Source organism: Archocentrus centrarchus, chromosome 10, assembly GCF_007364275.1.
Source record: "Archocentrus centrarchus isolate MPI-CPG fArcCen1 chromosome 10, fArcCen1, whole genome shotgun sequence".
Classification (NCBI taxonomy): Eukaryota; Metazoa; Chordata; class Actinopteri; order Cichliformes; family Cichlidae; genus Archocentrus; species Archocentrus centrarchus.
This window is the reverse complement of record NC_044355.1, coordinates 18,445,132-18,464,804: the sequence shown is the minus strand read 5'-3', so window position 1 is coordinate 18,464,804 and position 19,673 is coordinate 18,445,132. Positions and strand designations below refer to the sequence as shown.

Genomic DNA, 19,673 nt, shown 5'->3' with positions numbered 1-19,673 from the left:
ATGGAATGGGTTTCCCTGGCCGAGCAGCTGCATCCAAGCCTTACATCGCCAAACACAATGCAAAGCGTCGGATGCAGTGGTGTAAAGCACGCCACCACTGGACTTTAGAGCAGTGGAGACGTGTTCTCTGAAGTGATGAATCATGCTTCTCCATCTGGCAATCTAACGGACAAGTCTGGGTTTGGTGGTTGCCAGGAGAATGGTACTTGTCTGACTGCACTGTGCCAAGTGTAAAGTTTGTGGGAGCAGTTTGGGGATGACCCCTTCCTGTTCCAACATGACTCCACACCAGTGCATGGTCCATGAAGATATGAATGAGCGAGTTTGATGTGGAAGAACCTGATTGGCCTGCGAAGAGTCCTGACCTCAACCTGCTAGAACACCTTTGGGATGGATTAGAGTGGAGACTGCGAGCCAGGCTTTCTCATCCAACATTAGTGTTGGAGCTCACAAATGTGCTTCTGGAAGAATGGTCATAAATTCCCACAAACACACTCCTAAACCTTGTTGAAAGCCTTCCCAGAAGGGGTGAAGCTGTTTTTCCTGCAAAGGGTGAGCCGACATCATATTAAACCTTATCCATTAAGAATGGGGTGTCATTGAAGTTCATAAGTGTGTGAAGGCAGATGAGCAAATACTATTGGCAATATGGTGCAACTCAATGAAGCAGGAGAACAGAAATTATTTTGTCTCCAGAAAATTGTCCATTTTACTCCCTACATCAAAAACTCCTTTCCCCTGTAGTATAAAATAATAAGCCACCTGGATATTTATGCCGTGTGATACCTTCTTCACAACTGAATTCATACCCTATAAATTTAAAGCAATGTAGTCAGTCACCTTGAGAAATAATAAAACATGTACCTGGAGACATCAAAACAAGCACAAATACACGAAACACGTGTGCAGGAACACACACATATGGATAGAAACAGAGTAAAAAGGACTCACATGTGCACACAAAGAGCTGGTTATAGGCTCTGGTCCAGCTCTGGTCCAGCATTTTATTGCCTTTATTGTTTTAAAGTGGTCATTAATGAAACATATGTATTCTTCCTGTGGCAATATGTTGTATAGGTAGCAGCAAGTTCCTGTCTGATTTATTATGGCTTTGGGGGGGGGGGGGGGGGGGGGGGGGGGGGGGGTTGCTGGCCCCACTGTGGGTCTCCATCTCCCAAAAGCCGACTTCTCTCCATCCCCGCCTCCAGGTGGTAGAGTGGGATGCTGGGCAGTGAGAGCGTTCAGCTGCCCTTCCGCCTTCTAGGTGAGAGGCCGATCCCATGCCGGGATGGTGGATGCCAACAGACCGCCGAAGGGTCTCACCAAGATGTAATGCATTTCTCAGCCGAGTAATTTGTTACCCTGTTGCAGATGACCTCAGACTACGATGACTACACACCGTATACATGTAGGACTTCTGCTGGTGTCGGCACATATTAAATACATCAAGGAATCCCCCTGTGAGCATACTCTGGCAATTACTACGCACAAACACACAAATATAGGGGGCCCCGTGTTCCCATTTAATGTGCTAATGACCTCTTCTTATCTCATGGAATCTAATCTGACTGCACAACCAGGGATCTGACCTTGTGGCATCGTATGCAAGAACACCATAGATGTTCACAGATGCATTGGGACTGAGCGCTTTCAGCCTGCCCAACAAGCATGCACTCGAGGATATGCTAGTAACTGTTTTTAACATGAAAACAATATCGTTTTTTTTCATTCAGCACAGCTATCAGTGACTGCTGACTCAGGTTTATTTATAGTTTTTTCAGGCTTGTACTTGCCAAAGTGCTGGCAGACTTTGTGCCCCCTACTAAGTATCAGACCTGTTAAACAGCTTTTAAGTGCAATTTGCCTAGATGACAATACACTCCTTCCTCGCGGGACATATACAGTCCCCACATGATTCGAATTAGCCGGGGCACCGTAGAGGTGTTGTGCTCATGTGTAAGTAATGAACGCCTGTGTACACGAATGTTTGTGTTCATATGCTGTTTGAGTGTGTGCTGAGGGAGCAGGCGGGTGTTAATTGCAAGCACCTGAAGCTTGTAAGTTGCATTCAGTGACAGTTTGCCTTAACAACGGCTGGCTGTGTTGTATCTGTGAGCATAGAAGAGTCCCCAGTGCTGCTTCCTTTGGGAGGACATGAGGTAAATGTTCCTCAAGTCAAAGCTTGGGTTCACAAGCCATTTACAGACAGTGTGTCTGCTGGCCTTCACAATACTTACTTCTTTTTTTTTTCAATAGAGGAACATCTTTCAGCTAGAAAGTGTCAATTACAAGTTGAGCATCATCCTTTCCAGCGCTGCTGCAGAGCTGCTGCCCCCTGTTGGGCTCCTGTCCTCGTGTTTACTGAAAGGTGAGCACCCTAATGTGGAGGGCATGGATTTAATGGCAGAAATGCCATTCATGCAGTGTGGCAGTTTGTGCCTCACACGCATACAAGCAGAAATACCTTGGCCTGTGATCCTGGTGGCAGGAGATTCAAGTTTCAAGCGGTGCGAGTTAGTACCAAAGGGAGAAGATGGTCTTCTCTTACAGTGTCGTGTTGAGAGAGGAGCCTCGGTCGGCCCCTCAAAGGCTCGGGGACAGAAACTCAGACTCGCAGCACACACGCGGCCACACAGGACCGCGACGGGAACCGTAAACTGTCGTCCAAGGATGCGGATGAGGTGCACAAATGCAAACACGGCCGCATACAGAATACTTTTCGTAAACACAGGCAAAAGAAGAAGAAAAAGGTTTATTTGCTGGAAATCCCTCTTTAGAAATAAACACATTTTTATGGAGAAATGTTAACAAGTCTGTGTTGAGCAATCAAATTGCTGAGACATGAAAATAGAAAAAAAAAAAAATACATGTCCGCAGGCATTCTATTGCATCAAAGCCACAATAAACAAAATAGCCTTTTGTTTTGACAAAAACAAACCACCGCATCTAGAGAGAACTTTAAATAGACTCCTGAGTAGCTGCTATGGATTATATCAGTGCCAAAACCACTTGATTACGCAGCAGTTTAGTGAAATTTATAGGAAAATGACACAATAATAAGATCTAATGTTGTAAAAACATTAAAGCTGACAATTGAGGCAGTACAAGCTAATCCCCTATACATTACTACCAAAGTACATGCTGTACATCTCTGATTTAAAAGTTCCTGAAATATGCATAAGTCTGCTGGGTCAGAAGAGTCTCCAGCGAGCTGCCTCGACACAGCACACGCCTGGATGGAAAGCACAAAGTGCTGAAAGAGAGCCAGAAATTCCACTTCTGAATGCTTTCACCTGTTCTTATTGTTGCTCAGCTATTCACACCCAGAAACAATGAGAAAGAAAAGGAGAAGAAGAACCAGGCAAAGGCAGTCTCCCAAATCTGAAAATAAGCGCCTCGAAACCTCTACTTCTGGCTTACAAGAATGCAAGAAAAGAAAGAGCGTCCAAGCAGAAACTGTGGTCAGATTCCACTTGAGTTGCAAGTTTCTTTTTCTTTTAAAAAAAAAAAAAAAAAAAAAAAAAGGAATGCCATGAATGCCAACTTCAACACACACACACATCCTGTTGCTGTTAGCTGAAAGATTTCTGTCAATAAAGAACAACTTTCCCTTTAATAGCTGAGCCCAAATGGGCCGTGTAAACCAGCACTGACCAGCAGCGTACTCCAGCTGATGTTTATATTGCACTCTGGGCACGTACATCACACCAAACAGCAGCATCATTTGAAATAAAAGAAAATGCCATCTTTCTTTTAATTCACAGGCATAATGGGGAGCAGTGTGCGTGTAACATGATGTGAATCACACACTGTTCTCCACCCCAGGAACTATCACTAGCTCTGTAATGAACACCACATGCCAAACGTGGCCAATCTTGGCACAGGGCTGCTAAAGTGAGCGTCCCCCGCTGGCACAAGGCTGCAAGGCTCAGGATGGACATCCCAGCCCCACAGATATTCTGAGTGTTGAGCCCTGCAGTCAGAGTATGGGCCCTATCCCTGGCTTAGAGGGCTGTAATCCTCCATGCAGAAGAGGAACACACGCACAAACACAAGCATAAAGTTCAAGGTGGCTGCCAGAAGGTTTCACAAGCTTAGGCATTAACGTTTACCTGAGAGCACTGAATTTTAGTGTTTTGCTTATGTGTTTTGGAAGGTGGTACTTAAGCTATACAGACTCGGGTACCTGGAGGACAGGAGCACTCTTGGCCAACATCCCTAGCTGTCCGAAATTTCGGTCTCAGAGCCACCACTTTCTGCAAACAAAGCAAATTCCAGTACATAATAAATACGCATGAATATATTCAGTTCAAAGCATCAACATGTTCTCTTTGCAAAATAGTACAGTTTCAGTTTCTGTTCTTATGATGTCTTAGCTTTCAGTTTGATTTATGGAGACAAATGGGAATAAATGGGCTTCATTAAGAAAAAAAAAAAAAAAATATATATATATATATATATATATATATATATATATATATATATATATATATATATATATATATATAATTGTTACTGATATCCCAGTAACCATTATGAGATCACAATCTCTCTACTATTTATAATATACAGCTCCAAATGAGAAGAGTTTGCTTCTTTTCTTTTCCATGTGATAACATTTTAGTTTGGTGTCTGTCATCAGTGGTTATGTCACCCCATAAAGAGCTGCAACCGCAAACTAATTGGCCAGCTGCATGCGCCTTTCAATCCCTAAGGTTGTGCATTAACTGATTTTGGGGGGTTGATGGTGGTGGAGGGCAATTAGGGTGCAATTGCCAAGGACTGCCAAGTCTGTGCATACTACACATGTTCTGTGTTATTACGCAAAGATTAGGCACAGGAGAGAAGTGCTTCAGGACGGCAATCACATGTACAGCATAGGTATTTATCAACGACAATCAGTGTGTATCCACAATAGTCATGTACCTCTTCCACAAGCTTTCCGATTGGGGTGCTCAGCTCTGACATTAGGGTCCCATCCTCGTTTGTGAAAGCCCTGTTCGGGTGTTGGATGATAGACGCCTTGTCCAACTCCATCTGCAGTCGGTTCTCCAGCTGATAGGTCTTTAAGCTCATCAGAAGGCACACGGTGATGGAGCTCAGCGACATCAACAAGCACAGAGCGATGGGGAAACCTGGCAGCCACCGCTGGCTCGCGGACTTGGGGGCACACTGACACACCGGCTTACTTTCTCCGATAGAGTCGCCGACTTTATCCATCTTGCGATCCTACTTCAAAGTCCGCTTGGTGAACAGAAATGACCAAAAATACCTTGTTTTGTTTGATGTTGTTGTGCACCCAAACTATAATCAGGATCCGAGAACTAACTAAAGACATTAACTACACTCAGCCACAGCTCAGTAGGCTCGGGGTTCAAAGCCCAGACTTAAATTAGTCTTGGAATAAGAGGCAGCAGCGGCGCGCACCGGGTTTACGCAAGATGGGAGTAATCTGGATGCCGGAGAAGACGCGCCTCCCGACTTTCAGGACGTTGTTTTCTGTTGAGGTGTATCCTATATGCACGTGCAAGTGCAACTGGCTCACTAAAGGTTGCACGTTCAACTAGTCGAGATGCGCCCGCCCTGAAGACCACGTGGGAGGCGTTAGATTGACAGCTGTAAACGAAACAAATTTTGGCTTGGACAATTGAGATCACTCAGGAAAACCCGGGTTGGTTCCTGTGACTTTTATTTAAATTAATATTTTATACCAATCTTTTCAAATCCATTGTAGCCCAGTTTAAATTTAAACGCGTAAATGAACAAGTTCAGGTGGTATGTGGGTGTTTGAAGCTTGTTTTTGTCCATTTCTAATACAAAATAGAATCATTCACAAAACACAAAGCGAATCAAGTACAATCTTAAGTGGTGAAAGTCTTAGTCCCTCTTAGAGGACAAGTCCTTTGCATAAAATAAATCCCTTCTCACTTGAGATGAGCCACATCTAAAGTCTGACATTGTCAGTAGTGACACCGAAGAGTCACACCAACCACGCTGAAGTCTCTTAACGTGCTCAAAACAAGCTGTAATTGATATTCTTCCCCTTTATTAAGTTAACATGCAAATTAAAGCTCCTTCGATGGGCTCCAGTAACGATCTCACTTGAATTTAGACGAGGTAATTTTGCTATGCTACAGAAGCGGTTTGGCGCCATCATGAGGACAAAAGCAACTACGGCACACCATGTATAAAAAAACCACCTTTAATCTCAGCACAGTTTGTCACCCGTTTATTGAAAATGTATATCACAAAAAATTTACATAACCATTCAGTGGGAAAAAAACCAAGCTGAAAATTATGTACATAGATTTTCTGCCCTAATTATTTTCTTTAACACCAATGCTGAATACATTTCTGGCAAGACTGAAAGATTAAGAGATCCCAGTCAGAGGGAGAACAAAAAGAAAAAAAAGATCTTCCAGTATATGTCCAGAAAATACAATTTAAATTACAACAGCAAATAAATAGACATCATTTGGGGTGGATTCATTACATCAAAAATGTCAACATAACTGGTTCACAAGTGAGACTAAACACATTTTTAGGGACAGGACAGAGCAAAGCGGGGCAGTGGACTGATACAGTCAGCTTATCTACACCTCTCCTGGAGAGTCAGGAAGTAGCGACTGCCCTGGAGACAGCCAGGCCCTAACAGAGGGTATACGTCAGAGGTTTTTACAAGTTCAGGAGCAGTCTTTTTTGCTGCTGCTGCTATTATTACTGCTACTGCGAGTGCTTCTTCTGCTGCTGCTGCTGCTCCTGCTCTTGTAGTAGCATGCAAAGAAAGGATGTCGAAGGGCTTGCTCCAGACTGAGGCGCTTAGCTGGGTCATACTCCATCATCTTCTCTATCAGGTCAAAAAGCTGCTGGTGGTCTTCACGCTTTGACATCATGTATTGCTGATGAAAAAGAGGGGGAAAAAAGGACAATTGTAAATCAGTTTTGTTTTTTTGCTTAGTGCTTTGCAGCAATTAAATTAATATTTTACCTTCTTGCTATCAAATTTAGATTAATATAGGTCTATCGCATCTATAAGTTATTCATTCCTGCATAAAAAAAGGACTGTCACACATCTTAATATAGTTTTAAAGCTGAAAAATAATTCTTACAATACTGACAGTGCTGAAAATTATTTTCCTTGGATAAAACCATCCCTGCCCCACTGATCAACAGCGTCTCCAGCAGTGTTTCTATTACCTTGAGCGGTTTGCAGTGTTTCCTAACATATCTCCCAGCAGAGCTGTGCACATCCCAGTCCAACTTGCACCGGTGAACATATCGCCGTTTCCTGCATAACACAAATAAACTCAATTCATTCCACAATTTCAAATCTTTATATAAATCAACATAAACATACATGACAATAAATTTTCACAAAATGATGAAATTTAATAAGCAGCTTTATATCAAACCTTACTTTGTTTTTTCCAGGAGGTTTGTAGGGATGGGGCCCAGGACTCTCTCCATCATAGCAAGATGCTCTTTGCTGTCGTGAGTCTGAATGAGGAAGTAATACACGCTAATTAGATGCCATGCAAAATGGCAGGAATAGTTTTCATTGTGCTTGGTCCTGTCACCTACCTGGAAAAGAGTGCTTCCCAGATAATACTCAATGAGTATGCAGCCTACACTCCAGACGTCGCAGGAATGATCCCAACCCAGATCTGAAAGACACCATATAAAATGAAGTCACCACCAGAGGGTTTGTCTTAAGCTTCAGTACAGTGATTTAAAAACAGCTACTTACCTAAAATTACTTCAGGAGCGCGGTAGTGACGTGTTGACACCACAGAGGTATGATGCTCATGGTCATATGTGGCGTTACCAAAGTCAACAATTTTCACATCTGGATTCCTCAACGTCCGTTCATCTCTTTTCTGAGAACAAAATATAACCAAGATGCTCACACAGCTGCTGGTGAAAACAATATTTCTCCTTTTGCCAGTGCTTCAGCACTGATAAAGGAAACTTACCATTTCACGATTGTACTCCATATCATAGTCTGAATCTATGAAGAGAATATTCTCAGGCTTCAAGTCTGTGTGCGTCAGCTTGTTCTTATGCAGAACTGAAAGAGAAGATCACATACTTTAACACTTTAAACCTGATCTTTTCTCTGAACCGTCTGTACATAAACACAGCAAGTTTCCCATTACTTACATCGCACAGCTTGAATAATCTGGTAAGCCATGTGTCTGATGTGTTCAATGGGGAAAGGCTGGAAGTTGTTTTCCTTGAGGAAATCATATGTGCTGAGCCCAAGCAGCTCAAAAGCAATACAAATGTGACCGTTAAAGTCAAACCAGTCCAGCATGTGAACACAAGCACTTAACAGGAAAGAAAGGAAAAAAAGATGTTAAGTTACACAGCCTGTAAAGCCATATTAACCATTTTGTATGCTGTCACCACTTTGTGATAAACAATTACTTACTATCGTCTATCAGAGTCGAGGGTATGCAGCTGTTTAAGGACCTCTACCTCAGACAGAGCTGCCTCTCGGTAGCGGTCTATATTTTTAATGATCTTCAGAGCCACTCGAGCCCCATCACTGAAACAAGAGGAAATACAAGACTTTAATATAAAAAAATATATATATAAAATTCTGAGTGTATAATCAGCAATTTAGAAGAACAATATTCCATCAGCATTAGGAATACTTTTCTGGTAGTACTTACTTTGAATGATCAATGCATTCGGCAACCCTCCCAAAGGCTCCCTCTCCTAGAGTACACACAATCTCATCTACAGAAAATAAAGAGTTGAAGTTAGACACAAAGCAATGACAGTAAAAAACTGACCTTTTGCTGGTTCACTGCCTGATGTTACATTTCTGTTTAGCTACACTACAGTAAAAGTCTTCTTAACACTGGCATAAAACTCAGAAGTAAATGTAACACAGACAATCAATGTCTAACCAAAAAATTAAGTCTACTGGACCAAATATTTCAGCCTCTAAATTAATGTTTGGAAATAAAAACCAGACAACAAGAGAGTGAAAGAGACAAAGTGTGAACAACAGTAGAAAGAAAAGGTATATAATTCTATACATCTCGCTCTTAGCATGTCTCCACTGTGATAGATGAGGTGACCCTCGTCATCATCCTCAAAACTCCTGGATCTTTTCCTGCTCCTGCGGTGATGGCTCCTCCTCTGCACCGGAACCGCCGCAATCCGACATCACACCAATAACCCATCAGTCAGCCAGCACCAGGCCACCACAACGCGACATCGCCATTCATTCAACCGGGCCAAGGGGGGGAGGTGTAGGGGTGGACAGATTCAGCCCGTTCAGTAACACCATCAGGCGAATGGACGGAAGGACGGAGCAGCCAAATTCAAATTCAGCCCCGTCAGAGAAATTGGGCGGCAGCCACCACATAGTGTGTGTTACAGAAGAAAAACATGGCAACAAGATTTTCAGATGAGAGACTTTCTCAAAGTAGTACAGAAAAAAAACTGAACTTGATTACAGTCTTTCTACATGTATCTCTTTTTAAACTCTTCCTATAAAGCTTTACCATTTACCATCACGTCATATGACTGCCCACTAAGATCACAGCACAAATAATGAGTCCACTTTTCTCTTGCAAATCTACACTCACAATCCCTTATATCCCGAGCCCCCCCCCCAGTCCCATATGTTTCATTACTGAAAATCATGCTTAATAGTAAGGAGTAGGACACACACACAGATACAGAAAGACAAAGAAATAGGTGTTAAGCATTGGCTGAACACCAGTGGTAATGACCCATTCAGTTTGGTGGTATAGACAGGGAAGGGAGGTACAGGGGAGAAGGAGGTTCCCGTACCGAAGTGGACCTGTGACGAGAGTGGCTCCGTCTGCGCCTTCTATCTCGGTGCCTGCGGCTATGGCTGCTTCGCCTGCTGCGACCACTACGGGCAGAGGACTTGCTGTAGTGGTGCCAGTCGCGATCTCGCTCCTTGCAGTTGCTTTCATGGCTGTCCTCATCACAGGCCATGTCCCAACTGTGGTCCCTTTCTCGAGAGTCCAGCCTCTGGTTCAGATTGCGGGTCTCCAGGTAGTGCCTACAGTCAAACAAATGAGAACACACACACACACACACAGATGAAAAACAAGCACCAGAAAGGGCTCGGGGTAAGAACAGTCCAGGTCCTTGTTTGTGATCAAGCTCTAAACTGAAGACTGGATGTGTGAGCGCTATTGGTACGCCTATCGCCTGACATACTATCCCAGAGCCTTTTATGTAACATTTGTAATTAGCAACATACTGATTTACAGCCACCAAACACCCTGCATCCTGTTCAATAAGAGGTTAAACTAAAAGCAAATTTATTTACAGATTTTCACTACGGAAATACTCATTTACAAGTTGGCAAAGGAAACATGTAATGCCACACTTCTGGACAATTTAAACATTTATGCAGCTTTTTTTTTCTTAGCAATCCAAGGCATGTCCTCTTATTAAGGCATTCACCTTGACAGAGAGCCACATTGGCAGAGTTTAAGCACAAGACATTGATAGTTGATGGTGCGAAATATAATCTGTGCTTCCACACCTATGCATCTTGGAATCTGGTAGTCAACACCTACATGGAACCATTTCAGCCAATAGAAAACGTAGTGTTAGGAAAATTCCATTTATTCCTTGCATAATCATTTACTTGGGTATACACATACCTTACACACCATTTCCTCAACAAGGTTCAAAGTTTCCAGTCACTTGAAGCAAACTCCCACCTAACATGTGACATTAACACCTAAGCATCTAAAAAGGACCAAGAAACCCTTAGAGCCTTAGCACCCTGGCAGTGTCAAATGTCTTCCAAATGAAGTCTGCCTCTCTACAGAATTAAAATTAGAGTAGATCTGGAAACATCTAATGTAACCTCATGAGTCATCATTCATGGTCACAAAAGGCTGGGAATTGCAGAACAAAAATCTTCACTAGATGAACACCAACATGCAACTTGAGTTCTATGTTATTACCACATCAAATACTGACAGTTTAACATACACATTTAGTGTTACAGACTGTCAACCATGGCAGATGAGCTGTTTAAAAAGAAAACAAAGTTAATCAAAACAGCAGCAGGCACGAATGCACAATATATCCTGAGCATTATATTAGTCACTCTGCCTCTTTATTTACTGTATTTCAGTATTGCCTTTACATAACGAGACCTTGGTGAGCACATTACGGAAATGAACTTGAGGTTAGGATTTGGTGGCCTTAAAACAACAATGCTCGTTAACTATTTGTATAACAGACTATGCCTGTATGAGAGGCAACAGAACCAATTTCTTCCAACTTGTACAAGCAGAGCAAGCTAAATAAACCTGTGCGTGATAAGTCATGTTCAAGTACTCCATTCAGAGTCAACTCCAAATCCCCTCTTCACCAAAACTGCTGCCTATGTTGAAGACTTCCCAGGCATACAAAGAGTTTACAGGGCTTCAAACACTATGACAAACCATCACTTCAAATGGAGTGCATCACAATTTGTAGACTTGCATTCAAATTAACTCAACTATAATTAATGCATGCTGGAAAGAATACCTTTCTTTACAAAGGAGTCATCCAGTGTGCACACAACTCAACCCCCCCCCCCCCCCCCCCCCCCTCCACTAGCAGTTACAATAGAGACTATGAAAACTTAAAATTGGTGCAGCATTTCAAAAATATACTTATATAAATGCGTCAGTCATTAAACTAATATGGATTGATACTGATGCATTGTTTTTCTTCATTCAAAGTGGTCCTTTTGGGGGGGTGGGGTGTCTACACGTATATTGGTTCACATATAGTAGCAATGAGTCTACACTACCTAACTTAAAAGACAACACATTTTCCTATTATTTATGACCACTCAATTAAAAGATTGAATTTATGCTAAACTAAATTGAGCATCACTTAATTAGAAAAGAAAAAAAAAAAAGAAATCACATTCCCGATGATTATACACTGGTGAATTTTACTCTTTGATAGACAACAACATTTTTTATATGTAGGAAAAACCTTGTAATACTTTGTAAATGTAATGCATCAATACACAGACACTCCCCCCCTCCCCCCAAATTGACTCATCATACTGTCTGTCCCCAGTGTAAACACACTGCCACTATTTCCATTTTTGTGCCAAGACAGGTGCTGGCATTACTGACATTCCTGCTGATAAAGCTTCCTTCTGTATATAAGTTTTAAAAAATATTATCTAAGAAGAGCAACACGAAGTGCACCAAAATACACCCGTCACACTATATTAACCCTATCCGTTGTCACCCAGTTATTTAGAGGACACTGGTTTTCTATTTTAAGTAACAGCGACCTTGACCCCAGTGTCATTGTATACTACATCTTGTCTTTCAAGAGGCGTATTAAAAATTTCTTAAAAATTTGATTTTATGTTTACCACAAATGTCTAGGAAAATGTATGCAACAGGAAATTTGCTCAAGAGCAAAGTATTACAGGTTTTATTTATGTTAGGTTTATTCATTTATAATGATGTCATCTTACTCTAAGGAAATAGTCACAACCAGTCCCAAGAAGTTGAGTCTGTTTATCTGGATTAGAAACATATTGTACTCAACACTGGCTACAGCTTCTGTACTTGAAGTTTGATACCAATAGCAGGCAAACAAATTTAAAATTATGCTGAATATTATTAGAGATTTCACTGAGTTTAACCATTGTTTTAAGTATTCAGGATTAGTAGTTAACCAAATATATAAGACTGTTGGACTGCTTAAGACATCCTATTGTCAAAATGTTGCATGTACACATTAAATGTGAGTTTAATGCATACGTTATTAATCTAAAAGCTTAAAGACAAGCATTAAATTCAAATGGGTACCCAGTAAATGCTGATATTTACCCCTCAAAGGTCTTGAGGTGACGATGGGTTCTTCGTGATTTGTTTTCTCTTTCGCTGCTGTGCGATTCTCGCCTCTTTCGCTTACGACATTCCATCCTCTCTTCCCAACTGTATTCATCGAGCCAGATGCCCGGAGAGCGCATTCGCTTTGAGTGGCGCATCTGGAAGACATAAGAAAAAAAAAACAAAAAAAACCCCACATGTAAGTAAGATAAAACGGAGTTGTACTGAAACTTCAGAAAGTGATATAAATTCATCTATTAATCATCCAGTGCACTGTATCTGTGTACTGTGTGTACTGGATGCACATCGCCTAAGTTGCAGGATAACAAACAGCTTCTTGGAAAGAGCCAGAACCCGACTGGAAAAGAGCCAATATCCTGCATTACGAGTGGCTGCAATGATCTAAATTACAGCTGAAATGTAAGCCATAATAACTAAGCAAATAAGGCTGGAACGATGAAGACAGACTTAGTCATCAAGAAACTAAAACCTTTGTGAACACTAATGACAATTCATATAAATTATTTATCGTTAAAAAAAGAAAATATATAATAGAAAAAATACATTTCGCTTTAGAACATTCAACGAAATATTTCCATAACATAACCATCTATTGTTAGATAAAGCTGCATTAATACAACTGCAAAGCCTTCATAAACAAGTTATATACAGCCCAACGTGAACGCATGATCGACCTTTTCAGGAGGAACCCGCAGGGCCTTTAAACAGCTTCACGTTGCCGATCTAACGTCTGTGGGATTATTTATTCGCTTGTGTTTGCACAGCGTGTAAGAATTTCGGGGGGAAAAAAGAGAGACATGAAGCTTTTGTTAATTATTTACCTAAAACTGTTAAGCTGCAGGGAGATAAAGCAGTAGCAGTTAGCTGCATTTAGCTTGAGCTCTTTAGCCTTCGTGAACGTGACACTACTGGGCCAAATTTACTGAATTAAACAACACTGTAAATCTCTCTGCTTATACTTAGCGGTGACTAACACTACGGAATGCAGCACGTCATATTCCGTTGGAAAGTTTCTAAAATTTCCAAGGAGATGGTAGTTAATTCACCGGACACGCACCTGCCATGTTAGCAAGCCGTCGCCTCTCGTAGAAGCTGGCTAACGCCAGCAGTAAAGAAATGCAGTAACTCGATTAAAACGGAATACGCTGATTATTCTCAGACATGAGAGACTTTGTCTTACCTTTATTTAACAGTTACAAGCTGGAAAGCTGAAGGTTTTGGCGGCTGTGTGGAAAAATACGAACAAAGAAAGTGGAAAATGCAACCTCTTCGTCGTCTTCAAAAATGGCGATCTTCCGTAGAATCTGATGGAACTTTCTAAAACAAATTCCATGACGCAATGCACAATGACGACGTCCACCGCAATGCCTTCTGGGACTTGTTGTCCTAGCCATTCAGGTTACAACACCGAGTACGAATTCTCTTACCGAACAATGGAGCAAAGGGAAAAAACAAGCTTTATTTGTCTTTGTATTATTTGTATAAATAAATAAATAAAAAACTAATTGCAAAAGAATTAAACAGATATTTTAGGTTTTTGTAAGTTCAAGTCACACACACACACACACACACACACGCACGCACACACACACACACACACACACACACACACACACACACACACACACACACACACACACACACACACACACACACAAATGATTGCTTACCAAAAACAAACGAACAACAACAACAACAAAAAAAAAAACCCGTACATGATCATTTTTGAAGTGAATTACTTAAATGCTTGCCAATATTCTTTTTATTTTTATACTGCTATAAAAAAAAGCAATGCATCCGCAGGGAGCAGATCCTCTCTGCTCACACTCTGAGCTGCAAATTTCACTGTTGTGGAAAAATACATTATCCTTAAGACCTTTGAAAGGATTTTTGGAACAAAAACTTCTGAATGAATACTTTGAGTGGTGTGTTATCAGTCACATGTTGAAATCCAAGCTTATTGTTTTTGTTCCAGGCTTGACTCTGCCTGACAGATCGAACTCAGGGCACAAATACTCAACCTCCACGCTTTGAATTGTGGGTAAGACATGTCTGCGCCCTGTCTTGCTTCCTGAAAGCACCTAGCATAAATTGAATATCTGAGTTATTTAAAGGCTTTCTGGCTGCAAACCGGTTTGAGTTCAACACATTGCGATCATGTCGGAAAACACTCAGAAGAAGGGCACTCCTGGAAATGCGCTGACAAAAGCAGTGATTGCTGAAATGCTGCTGAAAAATTTTGAGAGACTCCCTGACATTGATCAGAAACTGTTCACCTATGGACCTTTGTATCTGGGAGGAAACGCCGGACTCGCGGGACTCATATCGAACAGCTTGTATCGCAGAGCTCTGAACGTCAGAGAGGCGCGCATCGCCTCCAACCTGCCCATGGCCGTGCTGCCCTTCCTGACAACATGCGCTCTGTACAGCGCAGCAGTGTCCAACCCGCTCCTGTCGGGTGACCTCGACTGTCCCATGTGCTCCATAATTCGAGGTGCCCTTGTTGGCGTGATCGGTGGTGGGGTGTACCCCATCCTCCTGGCCTTACCTATGAATATTGGCCTTGCGTCCAGGTACTACACAGCTCCAATGCCAGAGAAGGGCAATATGCTCCGCTACTGTGTGGAGATCTCCAAACCAGTCTTGAGGAGGATGAGGGCAGTTATAATTCTCCAAGGCTTCTTTGGCACCTACCTGGGTTCCAGGCACTTTGAGACATATACCAAACTGGCCAGGATATCATTTGGCTCAGGTAGAAAAGAACTCAAAGACTAAATGTACTGAACTCTAAATGATGATGTAGAACTCGATCACTGTTTTGCATGGGATAGACCAATGCATGAGATTGAGATTATCCTGGAAATAACTGTATTTGTGACGCACCATTTCTGAGATCTTTTCTGGTTTGTCAAAATTAAGATTAGTTACATAAATACTCATCTTTGCAGATGCATCTTACCAGTATATGTTGTTTAAAATGAACCAATTTGTCACACTATGAAAAAATAAATCATGCAGACCTGTCTTTATTTTATTACACGTGAAATTTAAAAACCTTGAAATTTGTACAGCTTGTTGAACTGAGTTCTGTGATATTCGAATGCTTCCACATTTAGTGTAGATAAAAAGATTCATGACGATCAGTAAGGAAGTTGTTTTTTTTTTACACAACACACTAGTTGAAATGCAGGTTTCTGTGATCTTCTATTTAAGTAATTACTGCATTTAATCACCAAATACACGAGAAAGGAGTTATAAGGCTGATGCCAATTCAAACTTCTTAGGTAGTAAAAACTCTGATATCTATATACAAAAAAAAACTACATTATATTTTTACTGCTTCCATAGGAATTAAGAGGGTCAGTTGCAGCCATGTGCTGCTACTTCTGCCCTCTATAAAAGCAGAAATTTGCTGGTCTGGAGCATTCAGGTGTGTGTTAACACATTCAAATTCATTCCAAGGTCAGACTGTGAAATGCTCAGTACAATTAAAAATAGAATGAACACGTTTGGCTTGTTTGCAGAGTTGCCAGGAAAAAGCCTCTTTTCTTTTTTTTCCAAAAAAAGAGCATGACAGCACAGTTTAGGTTTCTAAAGTTGCATCTGAACAAATCACAAGATTTCTGGAACAATGTATTCTGGACAGACAAGACACCGGTGGAGATGTTTGGCCATAATGCACAGTGCCACACTTAGAGAAAACCCAACACAGCGTGTCAGCACCAACACCTTATGCCAGCTGTCAGCACAGTGGTGGAGGCCTGATGATTCGGGCTGAGGACCTGGGCACCTTGCAGTCACTGAGTCGACCATGAACTGTTCTGGAGTCAAATGTGAGGGCATCTGTCCAACAGCTAAAGCTTGGCCTAAACAGAGTCATGCAACAGGACAATGATCTCAAGCACAGCAGCAAATCTGCAACAGAACTGCTAAGTGTCTGCTTAGCTGTGATCAGAGGTGGCAAAAGTACTGACATTCTGTACTTAAGTAGAAGTACAAGTACTTGTGTTAAAAAATACTTTGGTAAAAGTCGAAGTACTGGTTCAACTTCTCTACTTAAGTAAAAGTAAAAAGTACAGGCTCTGAAATTTACTCAAAGTAAGAAAGTAAAAGTAGCTCTTTGGAGGACGTTTCTACCTGCTATTTTTGTGTAAAGCTAACTGAACCTTATTATATATTATTGTAATAATATAAAATAATACATGAGAACACAAACGTTATTCCAATCTAAATTTTAATTCTAATGAATGCACTCAGCTTGAATCACAAACTGTGAAAAGGAATTTAAACACAGCTCTATTCTCTGTGTCCTCCATAGTAGAGGGTGACTGTGTCTCCACCTAAACACAAACATGAGGATACTCAGGGGTTACAGTGGGATTCAGAAGGTGGAGGAACCCTAAGATCAGCTGTAGTGGCTCTGCATGGGGAGAAGAATCACAACTTTCTATTGTAGCTGCAGTAAATGATGTTGGTGTGCAGGCTGTGATCAGCTGACCTGCTGCTGCTGCTCTGGGGTTTACTGCTCTGTGTGGATGAACTGAACTCACAAAGATGTAACCCAGTATTTCACAGCTATCTGAGCTGATCTCCATCCCCTACACTGACAGCATACAGGCTGTAGAAATGTTGGATTCAGTGAATGAATCTCAGCATCAGCAGCTTTGATTCAAACTCATCTCTGCTGCACTGATGTAACCTGTAACTCTGACCATGAACACAGAGCTTTACTGTAAATACAGTACAACAAGCTAACCTGTTTATTACGTACTAAACTGCAGTATTTTCATACAATCTTTGAATAACACAAAGTCAGTATACTTCAGTTTATTTTCCAGTCCTTACCTTTAATTCTAGCCTCTCTTCTTCCTCTCCTGTCCCCTTTCTCCATCTCTGAGTGAACTTCTCTCTCTTTGCTCTCCCTGAAATGCAGCAGCTCTTCTTTTAGCTAGCAGACACACTGTGTGACAAACTGCACACACTTTGTGTGTTTGCTGATATTTGTTGAGCATTTAGAAACGTTGCATTTACCTGCCACACGTTACTCCCTTCATGCTCGCTCCTCTTCAGTAGCGCTAGCTAAGCTGTTTATGTCCCGCGAGCATAACTTACGGATTCGGTCCGGCCCGCTGTGACCCCTGATTATAGCGCTATAAATGAGACATTAATTACATGGGTTTGTGTATTTAATCCCTTTATACCCGATAAGCCCCGGTGATGGAGGATACGCCAGTACGATTGTCTCTTATATGGTAATATTCCTCCGTTTAGGCTCAGATCGCTTGATGACTGACGGCGCACTGACCGAAAACGCAAACTTCTCCCTGACGTGTTAAAAAGTAACGAGTCTGTTTTGAAAATATAAGAAGTAGAAAGTACCGATACTTGTGTAAAAATGTAGGGAGTAAAAGTAAAAAGTACTCAGAAAAATAAATACTCAAGTAAAGTACAGATACCTAAAAAATCTACTTAAGTACAGTAACGAAGTATTTGTACTTCGTTACTTCCCACCTCTGGCTGTGATACACAATTTGCTACATGTGCTGCATGTAACGACTTAAGAGTTTTGTAAACAACAGACTTGAAGCTGTTCTGCTGAACGAACATCCATGTTTTCTGCTTTCGGTTCCATGAACCAGAACATCAATGATGCAGTAGATCGTCTGGCTCACGATCCATCACAATTAGCAGGTTACTGCCTGTAAAATGACAAATGTGACTTTGACCTTCAGTGCAGTTTGTCTGAAGACAGAATTAGGTGATCATTGTGTGTAAATTTGATTAAAGTCTGACTGATACTGTGGGAGAAGCAATTCTTGTGAACTGTGGCAGGACGGATACTTTGCCATGTCATAAGTGTGGCTGGCAGGAGTTCATCCATTCACTGGCCAGAATGGCTAAAAATAAATTTTCATATTAGCAGAAACTCATTAATCTATGATAGGCCATTATCAGCTGGCTGATATATTATTCATGCTCACTTCCCCATTTTTAGCAGGTAGATATATATATACTGCTGCTCCATGAATTTCCACGCATTTCTTTAGGGTTAACTGTTATAGGTATATTATGAATAACTAATGACTTCTGTTTCTCTTTGAGGTATCTAAACCACTAATACACACACACACACACAGTCAGAGGAAATCAAATTTGTCTGCTAATTAAGGCAAAATGAACACAAAAGCCAAAAATTTTGTAATGTGCAGACACATTTAGAAAGCAATTTTCTAAATGTTCTCCTCTAACAGAGGGAAGTATCCAGTTTTCTTCCTTGTCAAACTAAATATCGCTGATAGTCATAAGTGGGTTTGTGGAGCTCCAGCTGTCTCTCTTGATTGCCTCATGAGAATGTTAATGCAAAATGTAATCTTAAGCTTGATTTGAAGGTGAAATCTTGTAATGCGTCTTGCTTTTCACAGCATTTAAGGCACTTTTTGTAAACCTAATGGCACTCCTGAAAAGATTAGCATTAATTCAGAGTTAACTTTAACCAAAGCACAAACCTTGAAGCTTGTGGAGCGAGCATCGTCGCAAACAAAATCAAACGCAAACAGACACCCAGGCGTGGTTTAGTTTTATTAAAGGCTTTATAGGAACTGGTCACAAATTTTGCAGTTGAAGCCAAGAACACTGAATGTGTTCCACCCCTTTAACTGCACACAACGATGGAGGTTATGTGTAAGCAAAAAAAAAACAAAAAAACAAAAAAATGCATTATTGGACCAGGCAGTCCAGCCACACTGTTAAAAAGAGCAGATCTGACGTCATGTAGGGGATTGTCCTTGAAAG

The 19,673-nt window shown here is 41.3% G+C and overlaps 3 protein-coding genes across 5 annotated transcripts in view; 1 reads left to right on the top strand and 2 right to left on the bottom strand.

Moving 5' to 3' along the window:
* Positions 1-5,507, bottom strand: part of col23a1b (collagen type XXIII alpha 1 chain b) — a 127,652-nt gene extending 122,145 nt beyond the window's left edge. For both annotated transcript variants that reach the window (XM_030740257.1, XM_030740256.1), the window contains exons 1-2: positions 4,927-5,507; positions 4,187-4,256 (exon numbers count right to left, since the gene is read on the bottom strand). In XM_030740257.1, coding sequence (XP_030596117.1) covers positions 4,187-4,256; positions 4,927-5,220 — 364 coding nt within the window. In that variant the 5' untranslated portion in view covers positions 5,221-5,507. The remainder of the gene's footprint in view (positions 1-4,186; positions 4,257-4,926) is intronic.
* A 706-nt stretch (positions 5,508-6,213) lies between these two features.
* On the bottom strand, positions 6,214-14,209 carry clk4b (CDC-like kinase 4b). 2 transcript variants are annotated; one of them, XM_030738935.1, is made up of 13 exons: positions 14,062-14,209; positions 12,858-13,018; positions 9,811-10,048; positions 9,048-9,150; positions 8,676-8,742; positions 8,432-8,548; positions 8,161-8,327; positions 7,974-8,068; positions 7,748-7,877; positions 7,582-7,664; positions 7,418-7,497; positions 7,198-7,288; positions 6,214-6,899 (listed from the first exon to the last, which is right to left on the bottom strand). In XM_030738935.1, exons 2-13 carry the CDS (start codon positions 13,016-13,018, stop codon positions 6,684-6,686), a joined length of 1,548 nt encoding a protein of 515 aa, XP_030594795.1. In that variant the 5' UTR covers positions 14,062-14,209; the 3' UTR covers positions 6,214-6,683. The 2 variants fall into 2 exon arrangements, with proteins under 2 accessions (XP_030594795.1, XP_030594797.1); XM_030738937.1 differs by lacking the exons at positions 9,048-9,150; positions 12,858-13,018; positions 14,062-14,209 and having other exon boundaries at positions 9,811-9,949.
* Positions 14,210-14,928: 719 nt separating this feature from the next.
* On the top strand, positions 14,929-16,029 carry tmem126a (transmembrane protein 126A). Its single transcript, XM_030739720.1, has one exon. The coding sequence runs from the start codon at positions 15,039-15,041 to the stop codon at positions 15,654-15,656; it is 618 nt and encodes a 205-aa protein (XP_030595580.1). The 5' UTR covers positions 14,929-15,038; the 3' UTR covers positions 15,657-16,029.
* Positions 16,030-19,673: the final 3,644 nt, after the last annotated feature.